Source organism: Toxotes jaculatrix, chromosome 12 (genome assembly GCF_017976425.1).
Source record: "Toxotes jaculatrix isolate fToxJac2 chromosome 12, fToxJac2.pri, whole genome shotgun sequence".
Taxonomy (NCBI): domain Eukaryota; kingdom Metazoa; phylum Chordata; class Actinopteri; family Toxotidae; genus Toxotes; species Toxotes jaculatrix.
In genome coordinates, this window is record NC_054405.1 from 5,967,787 (window position 1) to 5,988,982 (window position 21,196).

Sequence of the window (21,196 nt, forward strand, 5' to 3'; positions counted from 1 at the left end):
GGGCTCCTATATTTGGATATAATGTGATCTGTACCATGTAATCTGTGATCTGGGACCTCTGTAGACCACTGCTCATCTCTGCATGAGGCTGGAGACTCCAGGCTGCATGAGCTGCATCTATCATAACACACCCAAACCTCTGAGTGAAGGGTCAGCATTGTATACTGAATAATGCAGGTTTTGTCAAGGAAGTCGACTGTGGTGAGCAACAAAGACCATATTTCTGCCTTGCTCTGCTCCTGAGGTTGAGTTTTTGTGTCATTCATTCATTGTTTCCTGATATATAGTTTTTTATTTTCACCTCTTCTCTCATTTCAGATACTTCACTTCCTGCCCTTGTGTGTTTCCTGCCTGTGTGATTGTCTGCTCTGCCCTGATTAGTTTCACCTGTCCCTCGTTTTCCCTTCACTAGTGTATTTAGCCTGTTGGGTCCCTGCCCCCACTGCTTGTTCATGTGTGTACCTTCAGTCAGGTATCCCAGCTTTTATTACCTGTTGTATAGGGTTCCAGGCTTTTTCATCCTAGTTTATCTCAGCTCACCTTTATTCTTGTCATTGTTGCACTTGTCTGCCTCTGTCACTGAGCGAACCTTTTGGTAAGTAAAGAATGATTTCTTTGAGTCCAGTGTCTCCAAGTCACGCAGTTCAGTCTTTTTCCCCAGTGGAGTTTAAAGTCATTACAATCTCTGGTTCTAATGCATCTACTGTGATCTGTGAACTGTCCATCACACATGATGGACAGTTCACAATTCACTCAATTGTAAATAAGCTGGGTTGTGTTAGCAAGTGTGGAATGACATGAGAATATAGAACTAAACTGACTGTTATTTGAGAGCCGCTAAGGAAAGTGGTGATAATTTGGCAGTTTTCAAGGAAACCAGTTTAGCAGGTTGTCACGACCTTGCTCCAAAAGTCGTTACAAAAAGACTCTGACGCAGGCTGAAGGTAAATAATGAATAATTAGTCACAAGGCACAGGAAAGTTGTCACCTGTATGCCCGTGGAGTTGTGGCAGTCGGGTCGTCGTGGAGATGCTGTAGGGGTCCCAAAGGCTCAGAGGAGATTGGAGGACAGGTCTTGCTGTCAGGAAGCGAAAGGGCAGAGTGCAAAATATTGCAACTCCCAGATGTGTTCAGGTGAGAGTCTTTTAACGCAATTTTCTTTGAGCAAGTTAAGTTAAAGTGTGATGTTCTAGATAAGCACTAACATGGAAATTATTGTGTTAATTATGTGTTAGAAAATGGAAGTGAAGGTATAAGTCCAGGGAACTGATGATTTTGGAATGGGATTTCTTTAATTTCAGATTTTTATAGCAGTCACTGCTGTTGTGCCTCATATTGTCTGTGGTGGAAATGATGTCATGCACTGGTCATCTGTGGTTTGCACAACTTATCTTGTCCTTGTTTTCACTCAGTCTGAGATCCCAGCCTCTTTTGGGCATAAATCCTGTGCCACGACTTTGCGCTGATGCCATTTGATTGCCGCTTCTTGCGTTCCACATGGTTCCAGGGTCATGTCTTGTAATCACAGCCCTGACAACAAATGACCTGATGGATGCAGCCAGTGATTTCCATTTATAGAAGGGGCATGTCATTACCCTGATGGTTGAGGAGCTGTGCAGCGTGCAGCAGCCATTAAATGGCTGAGCTAAGAAGTAGAGCTTGTCCACTGTCAAACAACTCTACAAAAACAAGGGACAAAAACTAGGACTGAACCATTTACAGTGCACTTCCTGTCAGATACCCTAATCAACAACAAAAGGGAAAGACCGATGGATTACCCACTTTCCTTAAAAAGCACACGCATCATTTTTTAGAAGCAGCATTATGGCAACCTTTCCGGGTGCCTCATTAAAGCACGTGCTCATATTTCATTCATGTCTTGTCTTGTCATGTCAGTATGTAAGGCAGAGAGCAAGATTAAGAAACAGGACATCAGGGAGGGACAGAAGGACGGGGAAGCTCTAAAACTGTAGCTGGTTTAAGGTTTTGGTTTAGAGAATCTGTTTCCATGTTGCAGTTCATTTAATAGCTCTGCTCTCATCACTGCTGTTTGCTTCATAGCAAACTGTAAATGACTCCACACATGACCATACTTACAGTCTCTCACTTGCATGCAGATGTACACACAGTATGGACATACAACATATCTGAGCTCCCTGCTTCAGTGACAGTGTCTCATCACAACATGCGTTGGTGCTGAAGATTTCTGGGACTTGTGTAATTGTGCACTGAGAGACTATTGTCTTCATCAATAGGAGGGGGAGTAACATTCAGCTGTCCGTCTTAATCAGTTAGTCAGCCATCTTGATGCAATAGTCACAAATAATTCAAAACTCAGAAGACTGTGCTGAGAGAGCAGAGCACCATCTATTCTGTTGTGTTGAATTGTTTGTACCTGTTACACCTGTTGTAAGAGAAATACCAGTGGGAATATTCCAGAGGATCTATATTACATTTCTGAGACTGTTAGTTTTTGTAGTAGATGAATGTAGCAAGTTTCTGTCAAATTTACAGTATTTTTTTATTATGATAGATTTAATAACTTAACAGTTTTCACAATATTATATGAGCATGTGCTAAATAGATTGTAAATACACAGAGTTTTGGTGGTGGTTGAGTTTGAATCAGAAAATACTTATACTAATTATTTAAGATGTGGGTATTGAATGGATTTTGGGCGAAAGCAGTGAAAATGTTCATGTTCATGAAACAAGGAGCCATTAGAAGATGGTGAACTGTGGCCATGAAGGGATGAACACGATCAGCAACAATATTCACACTGTGGAATTCAGACCATGACTGAAGGAAACATTCCCCACACCATCACACCACCAGCGTGGACTGTTGACTCATGGCAGGTTGGGTCCATGCATTCACGCAGCTGATGCCAAATTCTGACCCTACCATCTGCAGCCTCAGCAGAAATCCAGGCCCATCGGACCAGGCTATGTTTTTCCATCTTCAAAGATTACAGTCCACTACACTGCTCAGGTACATGGAGGACGGTCGTGAGCTGGTCTATAAAAACACTGTAAGGATGTTTAATTAGTTATGACCTGTGTGGGTGAAAGCCTTCAGAGATCCCTGCACACACACATACACACACAGACCATAAACTATGACGAATGACTGTGTCTCAGAGGAAGGGGAGGAAGGAGGAAGGCCTGTGGACACATAGATCATGTAGCAGCCATTATGAGGGATGTGGCTCTGTCTGTTAGACATTCAACGTGTAGAAATTCATTTCTCCTCCCCTGCATCCTTCTGATCCCTAAGGGCTGAATTATGAATTCAGGAATCACTCCCCAGATGCTTTTCTGTATTTAACTAAGGGGATTGTTGTTAGTTGTGGCTGTGCGTGTTTGTGAACGCTATAAATAATCAAACACCGGCACACTGCGGTTTTTAAAAATCCAATTCAAGGCCACAGATTTTAGATTAACTACAAAACACTACCACAAGCTTAAAAGAGGAAGTGGTCATTTCAAGTTGAAGCACAAAAATCTGCATCTCAGAAACACAGTAACTGTTTTATATCAACAATAAAAGGACATTTCAGCTGATTTCACGCTTTTGAACTGAAATGCTTCCCCGCTCTTTCTCTCCCCTTTGATCGCTGTTGATCGCCCTCCCTCCTTCCATCCATCATTTCCTCCATCCCTGCACTGGGGCTGTTGCCATAGAGACAGGTTGCCAGGTCTCAGACGGTGGTGTAGAATGGGTTAATGAGGAGGAGGAGCATTTGCAGCCCTCCAGATGGTAGTAAGCCCTCCTTCGCCACAGGTCTCCAGGGACCTCCTCTCAAAGAGAAAGCCTCTCCTGTTTAGTATTCACCCCCTCACTGTAGATCCAGGAGCTGTATTTATGACCCTGTAGTCAACAATGTGGGATTATGGGAAGTGTGGGGAAAAGCCAGATCCTCCTCTTCAGCTCTGCTGAACTGAGAAAGGCTTACGGGAGATCTTTTTCTTAACCACTGACCTGATTAAAGGCAGAACATGACACCTCTGTTTCCCTCAAAGACCTCCATCTCAACCGGAGAAGATGTAAAATAAATGTTGGCCATGATACAAACTTTTTCTTATATCATGTTTACAGTTTCCTCTGTAAACACTGTAAAAAGAAATTTTCTCTGTGGATGTAGGAAGCCATTTTGCATTGTTTTGTTTTTTTTAGAGCTGAAGAACTGTGCCAACAGTGCCCCCAAGTGTCTGCATTCACACATAACATGTTTATTCTCACACCACTTAGAGCACACATTTAGAGTTTCTACAAATAAGAACAGGATGAATATTTCATGTGTGTAACAAATAGTGCACTAAACATGTAAATGTGGAAAATGGCAGTAAAAAGAAAATGTGCATAACTGTGCAACTGTGCATAAACTTTATTGTAAATGGGATATATAAGGATAAAGGACTACATGAACATGGTCATTATACATAGATGTGCAATACAAACTAGTGCAAACTCATCACGTTACAATTTTAGTGAAACATTCTCTGTTCCTGCAAATTTCTAGTTTGTGAAATTCCCTCTCCACCATCACAGCTCTTGATTTTATTGTGAAATGTTTCGTCAACATCTAAATCAAAATGTGCCTCAAAACATTTGAGATGAAAACATTGATATTAGGTTATTTAATTTTCTAATATTCCTAAAATATTTGTGGTCTCTATATTTGACATTTCACTGCGCAGCTAATTTATCATTTTAATGTCTTAAATATATATGGAGGAGGCTGCTGAAATGTAAACATAATCTGTAGTTCACTGATTATTTCATGTGCAAAGATTTGCAGTATTTGGTAAGAACTAATGTGTGAATGGTTCAACAGTGACACCTAGCGGCAAAAGTACTGTAATAGCATGCTGAGTTTATGTGCTGTAAAAAGCTATCTGCTGTGACTTTGGCTGTGGGTGCTGCTGCAGCCCTAGGTGTTGAAGACAAGGTAGCTGAAGTTTTCCTGCTTTGGTTTGGGGCTGAAGTTGTAGTGTCCAATGCGGTTCCTTTGGTAGTAGAAGAGGCAGACAAACCCCACGATAAAGAAGAGCGACAGACCAATTCCAAGGCAGGAGAGGCCGACTATATGGAGAGTGTTGTATTCCTGCTCCAAGGACACTGCAAGAATATGAGTCAGGTTAAAGACTTTCAGTTATTTAACACAGCATAGAGAACAGATTCATAAATACTGTGACTTTTATAAGAACTTTAAACAAACTCATTTGTTTGTTTACAAAAAGCAGAAAGTTCCGATTAAACCCACGAGACTCGAGTGAGATTTCATGAAAATAAATCATTCACTTCAAATAAAGATCCCTCGGATATATTTTATCACATGCAGGGTTTTTGAAATGTGTATTTTCCATCAAGCCACTTAAACTTGCCTCTCCACCAGACTGATGATAGAGACAGCAGCACCACTGTCATAATGCAAAAGTTAAATGTTCCATTTGAATGTTGAATGAAGAGACACTCAGGTTTATAATGGGCCCTGAAGACTTGAATAGCCTACTACCATTAAAACCAGCTCCATTTTTAACAGAGCCACACACTGTAACAGAAGAGTAAACTGTTTTATAACAGACATTGTTATTCTCTGTAAAAATACTCACCTTCTTCTGATCTGAGTAGAGGCCCAGAAGTGCCGAAAGCTGTGCCGATTGTGTTTGAAGATCGAGATGTTCTTTGCAGACAGTCCTGCAAGAAAAACAGCAATTACAAAAGAGAATTCTTCTCTTTTCTTTTTCCAATCTTGAACATTCAAACAATTAGATGCTGAAGTGGGGGATTAGTTATTTTAAGGTTCATCCACCCTGCAGAGACGTACTCACAGGGACGCAGGTATCTGATCCAATCTGCACACAGATGTGGACCTGGCAGTGCAGATAGATCACATCCAGGTTGACGATGGAGAATATCTGCACAGACAGGCGAGATGTGTTGGAGATCCCATTCATCAGAACTCGGGTGTATGTGTTCAGGGAACAGCTGTGGAAGAATTGAGAGACTGAAACAGCACTGTTTTTTTTCTGTCTATTCAGTTTAGACAGCTGTAAACATCTGTCTAAACTGAATAGTCTCTCACTCTACTGCTGAGTGACTCTTTATTGTCCAAGCTATTTGGGTATTTTTTGTTTGTTTAGATTTGCAGTGAAATGAGTTTCATTTGAGTTCAGATGTTTCCAGCTGTGAGTCAGAAAATGTCTCCCCATCACCATAGGAGCAGAGATGGTACCTTTCAGTTTGCCATTTTCGAAAACACAGTTCTTTGCTTTCTTGTCGACAGGTTGACAAGAGCATCAAAATCATTCTGACGTGTGTTGTTTAAATATGGAGCTACAGCCAGGAGGTGGTTAGCTTCGCTTAGCATAAAAACTAGAAACTGGGGTAAACAGCTGCTTCCAGTAACAACACCTTCGTACCAGCACCTCTAAAGCTTAGCAGTTAACATGTGATATGTTGTTTGTATTATCCATACAAGTCAAAGTGTAAAAAAGACAAACTTGCTGGAGTCTCAGCTGATCACCTTGCAATTTCACAATGACAGCAGTACCCCAATGTGTCACTTACTGAGCTTCAGTGGTGTTACTAGGCAGATTTTATGACCTTGAAACAGGGTAATTTTTTTTTTTAATTAGGCAGATTACAGCATATGAGGTTGTGCATGTGTTCTCAACCTTTTTTTTTTAGCCTGTGATGTTATTTTAGGTCCCAGAGACCACCCAGCAAGTCAGCAATTAGTGTTGTCATGGCAACTGAAAAAGAAAAGTCAAGAACAGCCAAGGTACCAACAGTGTTACCTCAATGAGATCATCATCATGAGATCATGGGTTATTTTCATTTTCCTGTGATTGGCATAATTATTTAAATATCTTTAATTAATCTGTTATCATGCAAAAAGAATTTTGTAATCCCAAGAGAGAAAAAATAAACTTGGGATCTTGAGATAAATTTAGCTGTATAGAAGCTCAGCTTCTATACAATGAACAACACAACATACTGAATGCTGACACTATTAAAAAATTAAATAACACATAAATATTAGAAATCTGACAGGACCCCTTGTACTCATAAGGTGGTTCTCTGTGGGGTCCCGATCCTACGGTTGAGCTACTGTGAAGTAGTGGTAATAGTAATGGTAGCAGTGATAGTTTTAGTGAAATAATTAGTAGCTGCTGTAATTATTTTGAGAGAAGGAGTAACTGTGTAAACACTAACAGTAATAGAAACAGTGCTGGGGATTTATTGCTGTAGGTAGAAGCAGACCTGTTCTCCAGGAAGGTGTAGCTGTAGGTATCCGCAGGATTCGGGGTAGGAGTGGCCCAGCACTTGTTGATGATTACTTTAATCTGTTCTGAGGAGGTGTTCAGGCTGACCTCCACCACCACCACCTCCTCGGAAGACAAACTGTAGTTGTAGGGTAGAGGCACTGTCCCATTCATCAGCTGCACCGTCACCTGGAATGACCCCAAGCCCATGATGATGTCTTTGATCATGTTATACCTGGAGATGGGTGACGACAAAATACATGCAGTCGTAAACACAACTGGAACACACTACAAAAACTTGACTGAATTCACAGACTCTTCAATTTTACCCTTAGTTTTTGATGCAAGTAAAATATTCTCTCTGAGAGTAGATAATATATTTATTTTCAAACTAGTTTCCTTTGTTTCAGGAATTTTTAGAAACAAATGTGTAGGTTACATCATGAAACAAGTCAGATACATGTCAGTCAAATGAAACAAGATGTAAGAGCGTAGTGTTGTTCTCATGCTGGGTAACTGCTGGTGATAGACTGAGGGATATTTTACTGTAATTTACTGCTTATGAGCTGATTATGTGACACCCACAACCGTTTTGACCACAGCATGCTTCATTATACTGTGCTTATTATTGTTTTGAGGGTGTTCCGTTAGAATTGGAAATAAAGCTGTAGATTCTGAAGGAGTTTGAGTTTGACATATTGGGAAATCTACTTATCCTCTTAGCACACAGACTGGAAAGAGGAGGAATCAGAGTGCCTGGCTCTGCCTGACAGCACCTCAAAACTAATTAATGAACACATCATATCTTGTTTGTTTAATCCGTATAAAAACCAATCAGTAACAATGACAAGTTGTACTTTTGTTACCAGGCAACCAGTGGAGACTGGAGGCTGACTGGTGTTTCCCCAGCCATTCATAAATCCATTATTTAGTTTGACTGTAAATTCTTTACTAACTAGTTTCAAACTAGCAATTTATTAAATCAGGTTGTACCATTAAAACTTTAAAAATATCTTTGCTAGTGAGGACCTGTGCTGGGAATGTGTGTTTCAGGGTCAATAGCATTAATACAGTTTAGAATCAGTGGGATCATCTTGTCAACGTGGAGCAGAATCTCAAAGGAAGGTTTCCAACATTTTGTTGAATCTACAAAGAACTGAATCTGTTTAGAGAACAAAGTAATAAAGTGCTAGTGTTATATGATTTATCAGTGACAAAGTCCCAGAGTTATCATGACAGCATGTGTAGCATACCCCATGGAGCCGAAGTCAGCAGAGATAAGCATGCTCTTCATGTAGGTGCACATGATGGGAACCTCCAGCCGTATTCTGGGCACCTCCACTGTTCCACTGGGTGAGGTGTATGAATCCATGGTGTTGAACAGGGTAACAGATGCCGTGTAGTAGGTGTCATTCTAAAATGACAAATGTTGGAAGCAGTTTGGGCTCTTTTCAGAGTTAATGCACTTCAGTTGTAGAGACAGAGCAGTGGCATGGATAGAATCACAAAGACAGAAGAGAAAAAAACTCACATGCACAAGCTGAGTGCCACACTCATTCCAGGCCACGGTCAGCTCGGCATGGCTGGCGTTGCCTCCATTGACGCCACATCCCAGCAAGCCCAAGTACAGGGCATTTTCATGGATTTTGGTGTTCTGAAGAAAATCCCTGGCAACTATCACAGTGATGGCAGCAACCCTGCACTGGACTGAGATGGCCCCTGACATAGAGACATTGGTGGCAGTTCTCAGGGCAGTAGCATTGGTTGTGGTAGAAGGGTTGGTAGCGGTAGTTGTAGGGGTAGAAGGCATTGCAGTCGTGGTTGTTGTAGGGTCAGTAGTGGTAGTTGTTGTGGCAGTAGTGGTGGTTGTTGGGTCAGTAGTGGTAGTTGTTGGGGCAGTAGTTGTGGTTGTTGGGGCAGTAGTGGTAGTTGTTGGGACAGTAGTGGTAGTTGTTGGGGCAGTAGTTGTGGTTGTTGGGTCAGTAGTGGTAGTTGTTGGGGCAGTAGTTGTGGTTGTTGGGGCAGTAGTGGTAGTTGTTGGGGCAGTAGTTGTGGTTGTTGGGGCAGTAGTGGTAGTTGTTGGGGCAGTAGTTGTGGTTGTTGGGGCAGTAGTGGTAGTTGTGGCAGTAGTGGTAGTTGTTGGGGCAGTAGTTGTGGTTGTTGGGGCAGCAGTGGTTGTTGTAGTGGTGGTTGCAGTAGTAGCTTGAGCAGTGGTTACAAGTGGGACTTCCATAGTTGCAGCAGTTGCTACTGTAGAGGTCATTAGAGAGAATGGGGCAGTGCTAAGTGTAGATAGTATTGTATGTGATGGTGTCATGGTCTCCAAGGTACCAACTGCTGCAGAAGACAAGATACTCTAGTTACAAAATGCAAATATATGCTGTTATTAGTGCTGCATTAAATGAACCTAACACTTCCACACTGTGAGACCCTACCTTGACAGTCTCTTCCAGGTCTTTCTGGGTTGTTGTCTATAAATCCATCCAGGCAAACACATGTGTAAGAGGCCCAGGTGTTTGTACATGTTGCCCACTGGGAACAGTCATTTTCCCCTGACACACATTCATTGAAATCTACAAAAAGCAAAACATGTCACTTTTTGTGTTCTTCTTTAGTACTGTACTGTGTGTGCTTGGTTTGCAAATTGTTTGGACATGATAATCAGACACGACAAAGCCTTTATAGTAAATTTTAGTTAGACTTTGCTGAAAGTTACTTGTAGCTCCTTTATACAGAGCTCTTTAGACTTTATATTCCCTTATTATTTTTTTTTATTCATACGATACATCTTGAGACAATTCTTAACACTCCTACCCACCCAGTCACAAAAAACACATTTTCAGAAGAGAGTAGGAAGACATACCATTGATGCTTGTGGTGTTTCTGTCCACAGTGTATTTGGAGTTGTTCATCAGGGAATTTAGCAGAGCTATGGACACATCAGTGATTTCTTGACTCTCAGTGGGGGTGAAGATGAGGGTGAAGTTGACCACCACGCTGCCTGGTGAAAAGTTGCTGATCTCGATTCTCACCTGGCCTGAATCCACCATGGCCTTCATCTCTGGAGACAGAGACTGGTAGATCTGTTGGTGACAAAGTGCGTGTTAAATTGTTGAAATGGATAAGTGTGAGGAATTCTGGCACTGGATAATCCTTGCAACATACCTACCTCCTCTATAATACTCGCAGTGAGGTTTTTGTAGGCCTGGCTGCTTTTGTTCTGAAGGTCTGCAGTGAACTGGATGTTGGTAAGTCGAGCAGTGGCTTCAAGAATCTGAGCAGCTACAAAGAAAAGCCTTACTTGGTACAATAAACACATTTACCTCAACTAAATGTCAGTCTTCTCACTGGCCTTGGATTCTTTTCTTATCACACATAAATCTTTAATGGCAGTTTTATTTATTACTTATTACTTCCTGAGGGTAGTAATCCGTGACTCCATCTTATCCTATTTTTAAAAATCTGGGGAAGTCAGTGCCTCCTCCTGTGACTGAGGGAAAATCATCCTTTTGCTAAGTAGGAATACTTCCACACAGAGGGAAAAAAAATCTGCCATTTTGTCGACTCTGTTAGCTATAGAAGCAACAACTTGACAGCTCATCTCATTTTACTCCTAATTGTAATATTATAATTTAAACGGAAATTGTTGGTCATGATAAAACTAATTGTGGATAAAAATAATTTACTGTAAGAGAAGGACGTCTGATAATACCACTGTATGTAATTATAAAAAACATCCAAAAGTCAAAGCCACCGGAACAATCAGTTCTTACCAGTCTTGACCGAAATGCGAAGGCCAACTCCTTGGCTTCCACAGGCACAAGGTGTGACAGTAACATTGTAGAGCACCCCAGGCAGCAGTCCCCGTACTTCCATCATGGTCTGGCTAGTTTCCCAAAGGTGAATAACCTCTGATCCCTTGCTTACAACAACCCGATAGGTCTGGTTTGTCTGAAACTGGCTCGACCAGTACACACAGAAGGAGGTTCCAGTGATGTTAGACGATGTTAAGGTGGTGATGTTGGGAGGAGCTGGAAGGTGGTGGTGGGCAGGAGTGGAGAGACCAGGTTAATGTTCATTTGTTATGGTTAAAGGAACAGTTTGACATTTATTGGGGAATACAGTTGTTTACTTTCTTGCAGAGAGTTACATGAAAAGATTGATGCCAAGCCCATGTCTGTATGGAAAATAGAAGGCTATAGTTAGCAGCCAGCTGGCTCAGCTTAGCACAGTGACTGGAAATGGGGGAAGCAGATCTGTCTGAAGTTAACAAAACCCACCCACCAGTGTCATCAAAGCTCACCAATTAACATGTTGTATCTTGTTAATTCTAGTTCTTTTGGGAACTGAAGTTAACAAGATATGTGCCAAACCAACCAGTTAGTCTCCATCCTTGAAGTGTGTTTTGTCTTGTAAAACAGAAAAAAACACTGTTTAAAAATATGCTTGAAAAAGCATAAATCTCACTGGCTGTTGAGGGAAAAAACATCCACTCCAACTGCAGTTCTCACCAGAAGGTGTTTGTAAGCCCTCCAGCGTCAGGGGGCAGTAATGAGCCTGTTATGGTTTATGGCATTACAGTGAGGTGAAGAAGACAGGGTGGAGTTGGACTCTGGAGAAGTGGACCTCAATTTGAAAGGTTGGGCAGATTTGCATCTACTGTGTTGTGAATGTAGAAATCATGGCAGAGATGATGACTTGGATCGTAGTAGAATGGACTGGCAACAGGTCCACTACCAGAAACAGAGGCTAACACTGAAAGATTCAGTGGTTCAAGTGAGGACTCTGATCACATTGTCAAAAGCTTGAAAATCTCAGACAGGGCCTCAAGCAGCAGGCCTGCAATTATTGCAACGTCAAGAAATAGCACGGAACAAAATAATGACTGGAAAGTAATCGCTGAGTTAAACAGAGGTGGCTGTCACTTCCATCCAATTAAAGTCACAAATCCAACTGGGAGGGAAATTGGGAAAGTTAAGTTTAAGTTCAAGTACTTGAACAACATAAGACTGCTAATATTTGCAAAGGGTGAAGAACAACAGAGAAAGATTTTAAATAAGAGAAGGATTAATGGAGAAAAAGTCAAGTCACACATTCAAAGTGAAGTTGCTGACTTAAAAAGGAGTTAAAGCTGCTGAAGCTGAGAGGGTGATCAGTAAGAGGAGGGGGAGAAAACAGAGAGCCTCTTACTGAAGAAAGTCTTGCTGAGTAAATTCAGTTATTCCTTGAGAGAATATATTCCACCACCTCTTAGATGTTTCAAGTGTTAGCGTGTGGGTCATGAGCTGAGGGAATCATACACATGGAAATGATAGCGTGAAGTTAAGAAGCTGTGGAGAACATGGTGCTACTTTTCAAAGATGAGTTGTGCAAAAATAAGGGAGAGAAGCACAGAAATATAAGATTATGAACCAGGTTTCATATGCTGAAGTATTAAAGAAGGTAAATGAAGATAGAGTGAAAAAGGCAGTAACAGAAAAATTAAAAGAGAGCTGCAGTTAAGTACAAGAAGAGAGAGCAAACACTGAAAGTAAAGGAGGGGTCGTTACCTATTGATACAGAGAACTTTGATGTGTTAATCTGCAAAGTGGCTTTTATAGCTCTCCAACAAGAAGATGGAAGAGCAAGAATTGATGCAATTGTTGATGCAGCAAAGAACTAATTAGGTATCACAAGAATACAGAGACGCAATATATGAAATGCTCAGTCCACTGACCTGATGATAGCATCTAAAGTAGTGATCTGTATCATAACAGTAATCCATATTCTTCAGTACAAATGATCAAGAGCTTAAAAAGCATGTTTATGAATTAGATGTTTTACCAGACACAATTTGTGTTGGACAAATGATTGAAGACTTGTTAGATGATAGATTGTTGGTGTGTTTGAATAATGGAGGTGATACAAGGATGAACATAGAACGAAATGTGATCACAAGCTTAGATTTTACATTAGCGAGTGCTCATTTAGAAAGATGTAGTGAATAGAAAGTCTCAGACATCTCCACTTTCCAAAAGCTAAATGGGATGAATTTTAGGAATAATGCGCAAATATTAGGAAGGAGTATAAACAGGGAAGGTGATATAGATGAATGCACAGATACAGTTACAAATATGATAGTAACTACAGCATCGGTGTGTGTTCCAAGTAGTAAAAGGAAAGTTGTGCCTCGGTGGAATGATGAGTTTAGCAAAGCCATAAAAGAACAAAACCAAGCTTTTAAAATAGGGAGAAAGGATTTAAATCAAGAAAATGTTACTGATTATCAAATAGAGAGAGAGCTGAGGTTAGGAAAGTCATTAAAAAAAGACGATTGTGAACAGTATAAAGGACTGCTAAGCCCACACCAAAGTGGATTTGGTAGGGGTGAGCCCAATATAGATGCTTTAGTGAAGAGGAGTAATGATGTGGAAAAAATTGTTCCTATGAAAGAAGTAAAGCCAGTTGTATATATAGGTATTGAAAAGGCATATGACTGAGGGGAAAGAAGGGCTGCTAATGAAAATGTGTCAGTGTGGTAATGGAGGAAAGATGTATATAACTGCATATTTGATTTGCTGAGATGAGATCAGATATGCTGAGTGAGTTTAAAATGGAAAAGATGCAGATGATGGGGAGGATCAGAGAGGATCTATGACAGAAACTCACATTATGTTTTTAAGATTACAAAGGATGGGCATAGAAGAAGCATATGACAGGAAAGGCATGGAGGTACTTTGTGGTAAGGGAAAGGAAAAATCATTATCTAGAACAGCCACCTGGCATTATGTAATAGTAAAGAAACAGGGTGTGATTTTTCTACAGGCAGGTCAGTATTCAGATGATCTAATGCCATGATTATACACACACTAACACAGTGTGTGTCAGTATGCACCTAATTTGGTTTGTGATTTGCCAATAACATACGAACTTACTGGACAAGCAACACAAACATGAGATTTCTACTTTATCAGAAGTGTTCTGAAGAGAAAAGCCCACAAAGATAAATACCAAACGGGTCGATCTGGCAAATGTATGTTTCATTAAGTGCTCTGTGAAACATGTTTCATGTAGTATGCATGTAAATAAGCATATTCCCCACCACTTGCTACTTTGGCTTATAAATCATGATTTGGGAATTTTATGCAGCCTGGAGATAGAAATGAAATTTCTCACAGCACGTGGATGTCGGCAGAGGAAACTCCATTGTTGAGCTCAGGCTGGTATTAGGTGTAGAACTGGCCCACAGTGGAGCGTGTGATGAATTATAAAGGACAGAGGTTGTATTACTCAGAGCTGTAGTCATGCTGATCTCAGAGGAGTTGAAGATCCCAGTGGTGCTGTTGCCTGGAGGGACCTGTGTGATGTTGGTAGCTGGGGTGTAGGTTGCATTTATGGGTGGAGGGTAGGTCAGGGAAGACTCTGTGGTGTTCCACACTCGGACGTCAGCTACGAAGAAAGTACAGAGAAGAATCTTGAAGTTTTAGCACTCTGCGTGTAAAAATATTCCAAATCAGATGAGGTTTGTGTTTAACTTTTTTTTTTACACATCTGTCAGTGAGGGTGATAAACATTCCCCCATCTGTATTTTAAGCCCCATTTCCTCGAATCTAAGAGCCTTCCTCTGTGATGTGATTCTGATGAGTCAGTGAAGGCTGAATCCACAAAAACATCATTTACCCACAGAGAAAGTTATTCCAAATCACTCTTTGATTCCCTATCTTCAGCTCTGAGCTTGGTACCTGCTGGAATTCCCTGTGACACTCAACTCATAAAGCATCTTTTAACATGTTTGTTTTAAAAAAAAAATCATACCAAAGAGTATGTAACACTCATTTATTATAAATTATTAAACTGGCAGAGACCATGTAAAGTTGTCACTCTGTCTTCACAGAATTGTGCATCAACTTAAGGCAAAGCTCCCTGGTGAAGCTTTCAGTGTTCCCCAGCTGTGATCTTTGTCAGTTACATCAGTTAGGGAGTTTCCTGTAGATATGTGTGAAAGCCTGTAATACCCTGTATGTCATAGAGCAGATTAGTAAAATCTTTTCTGAAGTGACTGGCTCTGTATTACCCCTCTCCCTTGCACATTTACCTACCTGAGGTTTGGTTAGAGTGGCGGTTGGTTGGTTAGAGGGCATATCATACCGATCTGTGTATATAGCCACATCATTTATGGTTATGTTATGAATTCCTAAACCACAAAGATGATATGATGTACCTCCAAGAATGTGATGGAAATAAAGATAGTAATTTATCCATGTGTTAAAACATCAACCATCATCATCTACTTACCATCATTTTATCCCTGCAATTCAACTTACTGCTATTTACCAACAGGTAAATGATAAATTATATACATGTTTTCAACATACACATGCACACACACGGTTTCACCTGTACAATGGGCTCCAGGGTTGCTAGGATCAACATCAATATATCCTTGGCGGCAGGTACAGTGGTAGGAGCCCACTGTGTTGTTACAGTCTGCCTGAAGAGAGCACCGACGGAGAACAGACTCTGCACACTCATCAACATCTGCAATTACAAATGCAGACGTATGAAAAGGTTGGACTGGAATTACAATTACATTTACACCCCAGACTGGTAGTATTTGGACAGTTGCAGGTTTTTGTCCTTCAGACTCTTCAGTTTGAAATACAATAATGGGGACGACACTGAAATGTCAAATCTCAGCAATGTACAAAGAGCTGAGTGGGAGAATTAACCCCAAAGTTTAAGGGTTCAAGAGAAATTGGGCAGATACACACAAAGTTAAAAAAAAAAAATGACATATTTAGTTTGCTGCATGATTATTTAGTGGAAAATCCTTTGCAGTCAATGACTGAAGTCTGTGACCCACAGATGAACAGATGCTTTGTATCTTCCCTGGTGATTCACTGCAGCCATCTTCAGTTTGGGCTTGTTGTCGGGTCTCTGCCTTTATTCTGGTCTTCAGCAGGACGATGCAGCTCAGTCTGGCTGAGGTCAGGTGACTGACTCAGTCAAAGATCCTCCACCTCTTCACCCTGAACAGCTCTTTGCTCTTTGTTGGCCTCATGTTTCTGATCGTTGTCCTGCTGAACGATGAAACGTCGTCCACTGAGTTTTGCTGCATTTGGCTGAATCTGATCACAGAAAGCTCCTGTAGACATCTGCATTCATCCTGTTGCTTCCATCAGTAGTGAAACCATCAATAAATGCCAGTTCCATTGGATCCATACATGTCCAAACCAAAACAGAACCAGCACCATGTTTGACAGATGAGGTGGTGTCAGTGTCTTTGATTCAGCAGCAGTTACTTTTTTCTCCACAGTTTCCTTTTTCCATCATTTAGACAGAGGAAGATGTTTTGGTTTCATCAGTCCATAGAACTCTGTTTCAGGATTCTGCTGATTTCTTTATGTGTGTTGTAGTGAGCTGCAGCTTGGCCTTTACGTTCACAAGCCCCACCAGGTGTTTGTATATTGTGGTGAATCCTCTGAGGTCACGGTCAGGAAGTCTTCTCTTGATTGTTGACAAGAAAACATGTACACACCTACACTCTCGAGAGCATTCTTGATTTCCTGTACAGTCATAAAGAGGTTTTTCTTTGCAAACGATTCTCTGTTCATCCACAAGACTCGTGCTCCTCAGTCATTTTCTAGTTTTTCTCTGTGCACCAACTGATCCAATTGATTTTGGCAAACCCACTTTTTTGCATTTTGTTTCAGTCTCATTATAACCTTGTTCACTTGCATGGTCACCTCTTTATTCCTCATATTGACAACTTCAATCTAAGTGGCAACTCTGACTTCTTAGTCAACTCTGAGCCACGTGTGAGCTCTTTCAGGCATGAATGAACATTGAAAGGACACGTGTCAAACAATTTGGGCACTGTGTGTAAAAACAAACTTGGCACCTCAGTGTAGTATATATGATTTTTTGTATCTAGTTGAATCTGCTGAAGCTCAGAGCATGAGGAACAAAAAAAAAAAATTGTCCAAATACTTACAGTATGAACTGTTTGCAGTTAAATAACATATTCTTCACTAAAAATAAACAATAAGACAAATACATAATTTATATGAAAAGACATAACATTATGAAATTATGGACAGAAATTGTGTTTTAGAAAACCAATCGTTAAGGTTTCAGGTAAGAATACATAAAATACAATGTGCAAGTTGGACTTGATTTACCTGTCATCTCTCTATCTTATATTTAAAGCTATGTTATTCTGAGGTGAATAACAACAATGAAAGTACAGTGTCACTTTGGCAGAAAGTGATGAATTAAATGTGTCCCTACGGTGTAGAGAAGGAAATTAATTGTCTGCAAGAGAACATTTTGAAGGCAGCGTGGTGTGTGTGAGTGTGAGTGTGTGCATGATGGCAAGCTTGTCACTGCGTCTTTTGTGTAAATGTAACAAGTATGACTGATTCATGATTAATATCTGTGTGTGTGTGTGTTTGCGCACATGTGTGTATGCACTCGCTCTGGTGTTATTTTCCGCTATTGCAGGAAACATCCCACAGATGACTGTCACTCAAACAGAAGTGGTGGGAGAAGGAAACTGTGGTGCGACTGAGTCATCTTTTCCTGAACACTGTGTTCTCTGCAACGTGAATCATTCTCAAAACTCTACAAGAATGTCATTTCTCTGAAGAAAAAAAATGCCCAAGTAGTTTCATAGAGACAAACAATCGTGTCTCCTCACCTTCCACAGTTACAGCTGACACTTCCTGTATGTGTTTGAGAAGAAGATGCAGCTTTGATGTGACATTGTACAGCGAAAGAGTGAAGTTGCAGTCAATCAGCAGCGAGGTGGCTGTTCTGTATGGATGCACAGGCCATGAGCTGAGGTAATAGACTGAAATGTCATCAGACTGCAAAGCTCCAGTCACCTATAAGTGACAGAGACATAAAAAATGATCAGGGTGAAATTAACAAATGTTCTAATAAACAGCATTATCAGAGTAAGTATTATGACATTAATAGTGGCAATAATTGGTTAGTGGTGTTAGCAACATATTCTTAGCAAAGCAGAATTACCATAGCTTGTATTAATCGCGTGTGATTCCGAAGTCCCTTGTCCTTAGACATCAGATGCTCGTAATCTGTCTTCACTGTTACCGTTGCATTCAAACGGTATCCTCCATTCTCAGAAAAATTTGCTGAGCCTGAAAGGTCAATGAAAAGGCTCAGTTCATGGAAATCCCAAAGAAAACCCATGTTTTCTCACGTACACCTTGTGTAAGTGTGCATGAAGAATTTAAGATGGTGTGCTTTTTGTAATGTAAATGGATCAGTGATTTTTAAAATATCCACCAAATTTCACCTTTGAAATTAGGCAGACATAGAAGAGTGGATCCCAAACATTCCAGCATATAAACAGGGCTGAACAAATACAAATCTGAGGTGAGAAAGATTCTAAAGACCATGCTCTACTCTTCCAAAATCTATAAGAATACACTCTCTCCAGCAAAAATAAAAAAACACACAACCCTCTCCCGTTTTTGCCCACCATTACCACCTAATCATTTTCATACAGTAGTGAGTGTACAGTATTGTTTGGATTTATTTATCTTGGGCTTTGAGATAAAAGTATGAAAATTGACATGTATAAAAAATCAGTAAAGTAACAGTTATTCCAAGTAATCAAAGACCCACTTAGGTAAGTTTCTAAAGAGACTTGGTCTATTTTACAGTGAGGCTATGTAACATTTGAATTGAAAGAAATTACACATTCCTCATATTAGAAATGGTTACCCAAGAAACCATGTGAGCAGTTCACTGTAATGAGAAATAAAAATCAATTAGGATGTACACTAACTTGCAGGGTGACTGCAGAGAGAGCGACCCATTCCCTGGCAGCATTTTTGACAGCCTGGGCAGTCTATGTCCCACTCACAGTCCTCAGAACCGGGATGCAATCCATCTGCAGTTGGACAGGATCCTGGTTTGGCAATGAAATCCCCACTCCTGTTTACAGCTTAATTCAAAGGAAATAACATGTTACAGGCCATATATTAGCAGCAAGATATTTGTAGCTGTGCAGTCTCTGTGCTTCCATCTGGTGTCTTGCACACAGCACCACACACTGAAAGGTCATGCTGATTGCTTGTCTGTCTACAGCACAAAATCTGATGATTTTATATCTCCAGATATTAGTAACACAGTATCTGGTGATATAACAATCTGTGCTCTTCTATCATCTTCAAACCCAGAGATGGATAAATGATGTGCAGTACACTCACGCAGGGCACAGTAACGACCGACTGGTACGTAGCCATCGCAGCACTTGGTAACCTGCTCCGTCACGCTCCTGTACTCAGTCTCAGGGATCATCCTGTAATGCGTGACTGTACATGTCTTCCAGAGGAGCCAGTCGCCACAAGGCTTTGTCACAGTGTAGGGGACCTTATGCATCACCAGGAGACTCACCATCCTTGTCTCATTGCGAATACAGAGATGGTAGCCAGATGCAGACAGACTATTCCCTGGAATAAAATATATTTTGTCAATTTTACTGTTGGTTTAGTTTCATTTGTAGTTACTATCTGGCTTCATCAGGTTTTACATTTCGAGTTTCACTAAATATCCTGCTTGATTTTGACTCATGCATGAAATACAACATAAGGTTTTTCATTTGTCACATAAAAAATATTAAAAAGAAACTGTAGGTAAAAGAAGAAGCATAAATAAACACCATATTCTGTTCTAGCAACACATCAATTTCATGTTAATCTGTCATTTGCGTAGAGGCCTACCTTCATACACAGTGTTTTGTCCCTCACAGAAAGCCAGCAGAGCCACAGCCGCCCAGATGGAGAGCATCCAACTCATTTTTCACAGATCAGAATCTCAACCCTATATTTAACGAACACATTGGAGGTGCATGTTTCTCTTTGAGATGATGCTAACTCACTGTTCAGGGTGTACTCAAAGACCAAATCCTCTGTGGCTCTGTCTTTCTCCTCCCCTTGTTGCACCATCAGTTCCCAATGGACCACAAAATCACAGAAGTCAGCGGAATAAGTATTAGATGAATATGAATATTTGGAGTTACATTGTAAGTGTAGTGAAATTACATACATTTTTGTAAGTATATTACAACATTCAAACATTTGAAATCCTGCATTGCCATGATGTATGGCAATAAGATAAAGAGTCTGTATATTACAGAAAGAAAAGCTTTAGCTTCATATGATTTCCACAGGCCTTGTTTTTATTTTATGCGTCGTTATTTTACTCATTCCTTGGCAGTACAGGGGTCAGTAAACATGTTTATGATGCCAGGGAGAGCAAGATGAGGGATGGGAGGAGTCAAAGTCCCAAATGACTTGGTTTCCACACAGGTAACCATGGCACTGCTTGCTATGCTGCTGGCATTAACAGCCTGTGTCAGCCATTAATGTCAAGTAAGGAGGAGTGAGAACTTCCCTGCCATTTTCCCACATGTCTTCATTCTCATGGTATGAAGGAGCAGCGGGATGCTTTGGCTGTCAAAGATATGTTCTAAAAAAAGACTACATCACGATTCTGTCATCACTTTGAGAAGAGTGTGAATACATATTCACATTCGATGAAAGAAAATCCTACAGGTTCTCCGTGTTCTTTTAAATCATTTCATGCATGTTTTTATCCTTAGTAAATGTAGTGATTACTATAATGGTGCCTCTTTTTCACAGTAATGAGGTGTGAAAAGGTGTGCCTGATTAAACTTCCTTCTGTCATTAAGGGATAATGACTGGGTACATGCTGAAGCGCTGGAGCATGTGGATGCAGGGAGCTGCAGGGCTACAGGCACAAGTCAGCTAAGGTCACTACACATTAAATAGTTACACCACAAAGAAAAACAAGAATGTCATCTCAATAATAAAGATAATCATCCTGTAATAAAGATCATCAGAAGTGGTGCATTCAGTCTTTACACCACCCGTGTCACACCTGAGAGGGTTATG

General features: G+C 40.6%; 1 protein-coding gene across 1 annotated transcript; it reads right to left on the reverse strand.

The window, feature by feature from the left end:
* Positions 1-4,309: 4,309 nt before the first annotated feature.
* On the reverse strand, positions 4,310-20,227 carry umodl1 (uromodulin-like 1). Its single transcript, XM_041052001.1, has 17 exons — positions 20,161-20,227; positions 19,490-19,732; positions 19,066-19,224; positions 18,285-18,412; positions 17,950-18,136; positions 15,648-15,788; positions 14,427-14,699; positions 11,045-11,302; positions 10,441-10,553; positions 10,135-10,354; positions 9,707-9,844; positions 8,803-9,608; positions 8,525-8,685; positions 7,270-7,506; positions 5,835-5,991; positions 5,616-5,700; positions 4,310-5,121 (listed from the first exon to the last, which is right to left on the reverse strand). The coding sequence occupies exons 1-17, from the start codon at positions 20,225-20,227 to the stop codon at positions 4,934-4,936; spliced, it is 3,561 nt and encodes a 1,186-aa protein (XP_040907935.1). The 3' UTR covers positions 4,310-4,933.
* Positions 20,228-21,196: the final 969 nt, after the last annotated feature.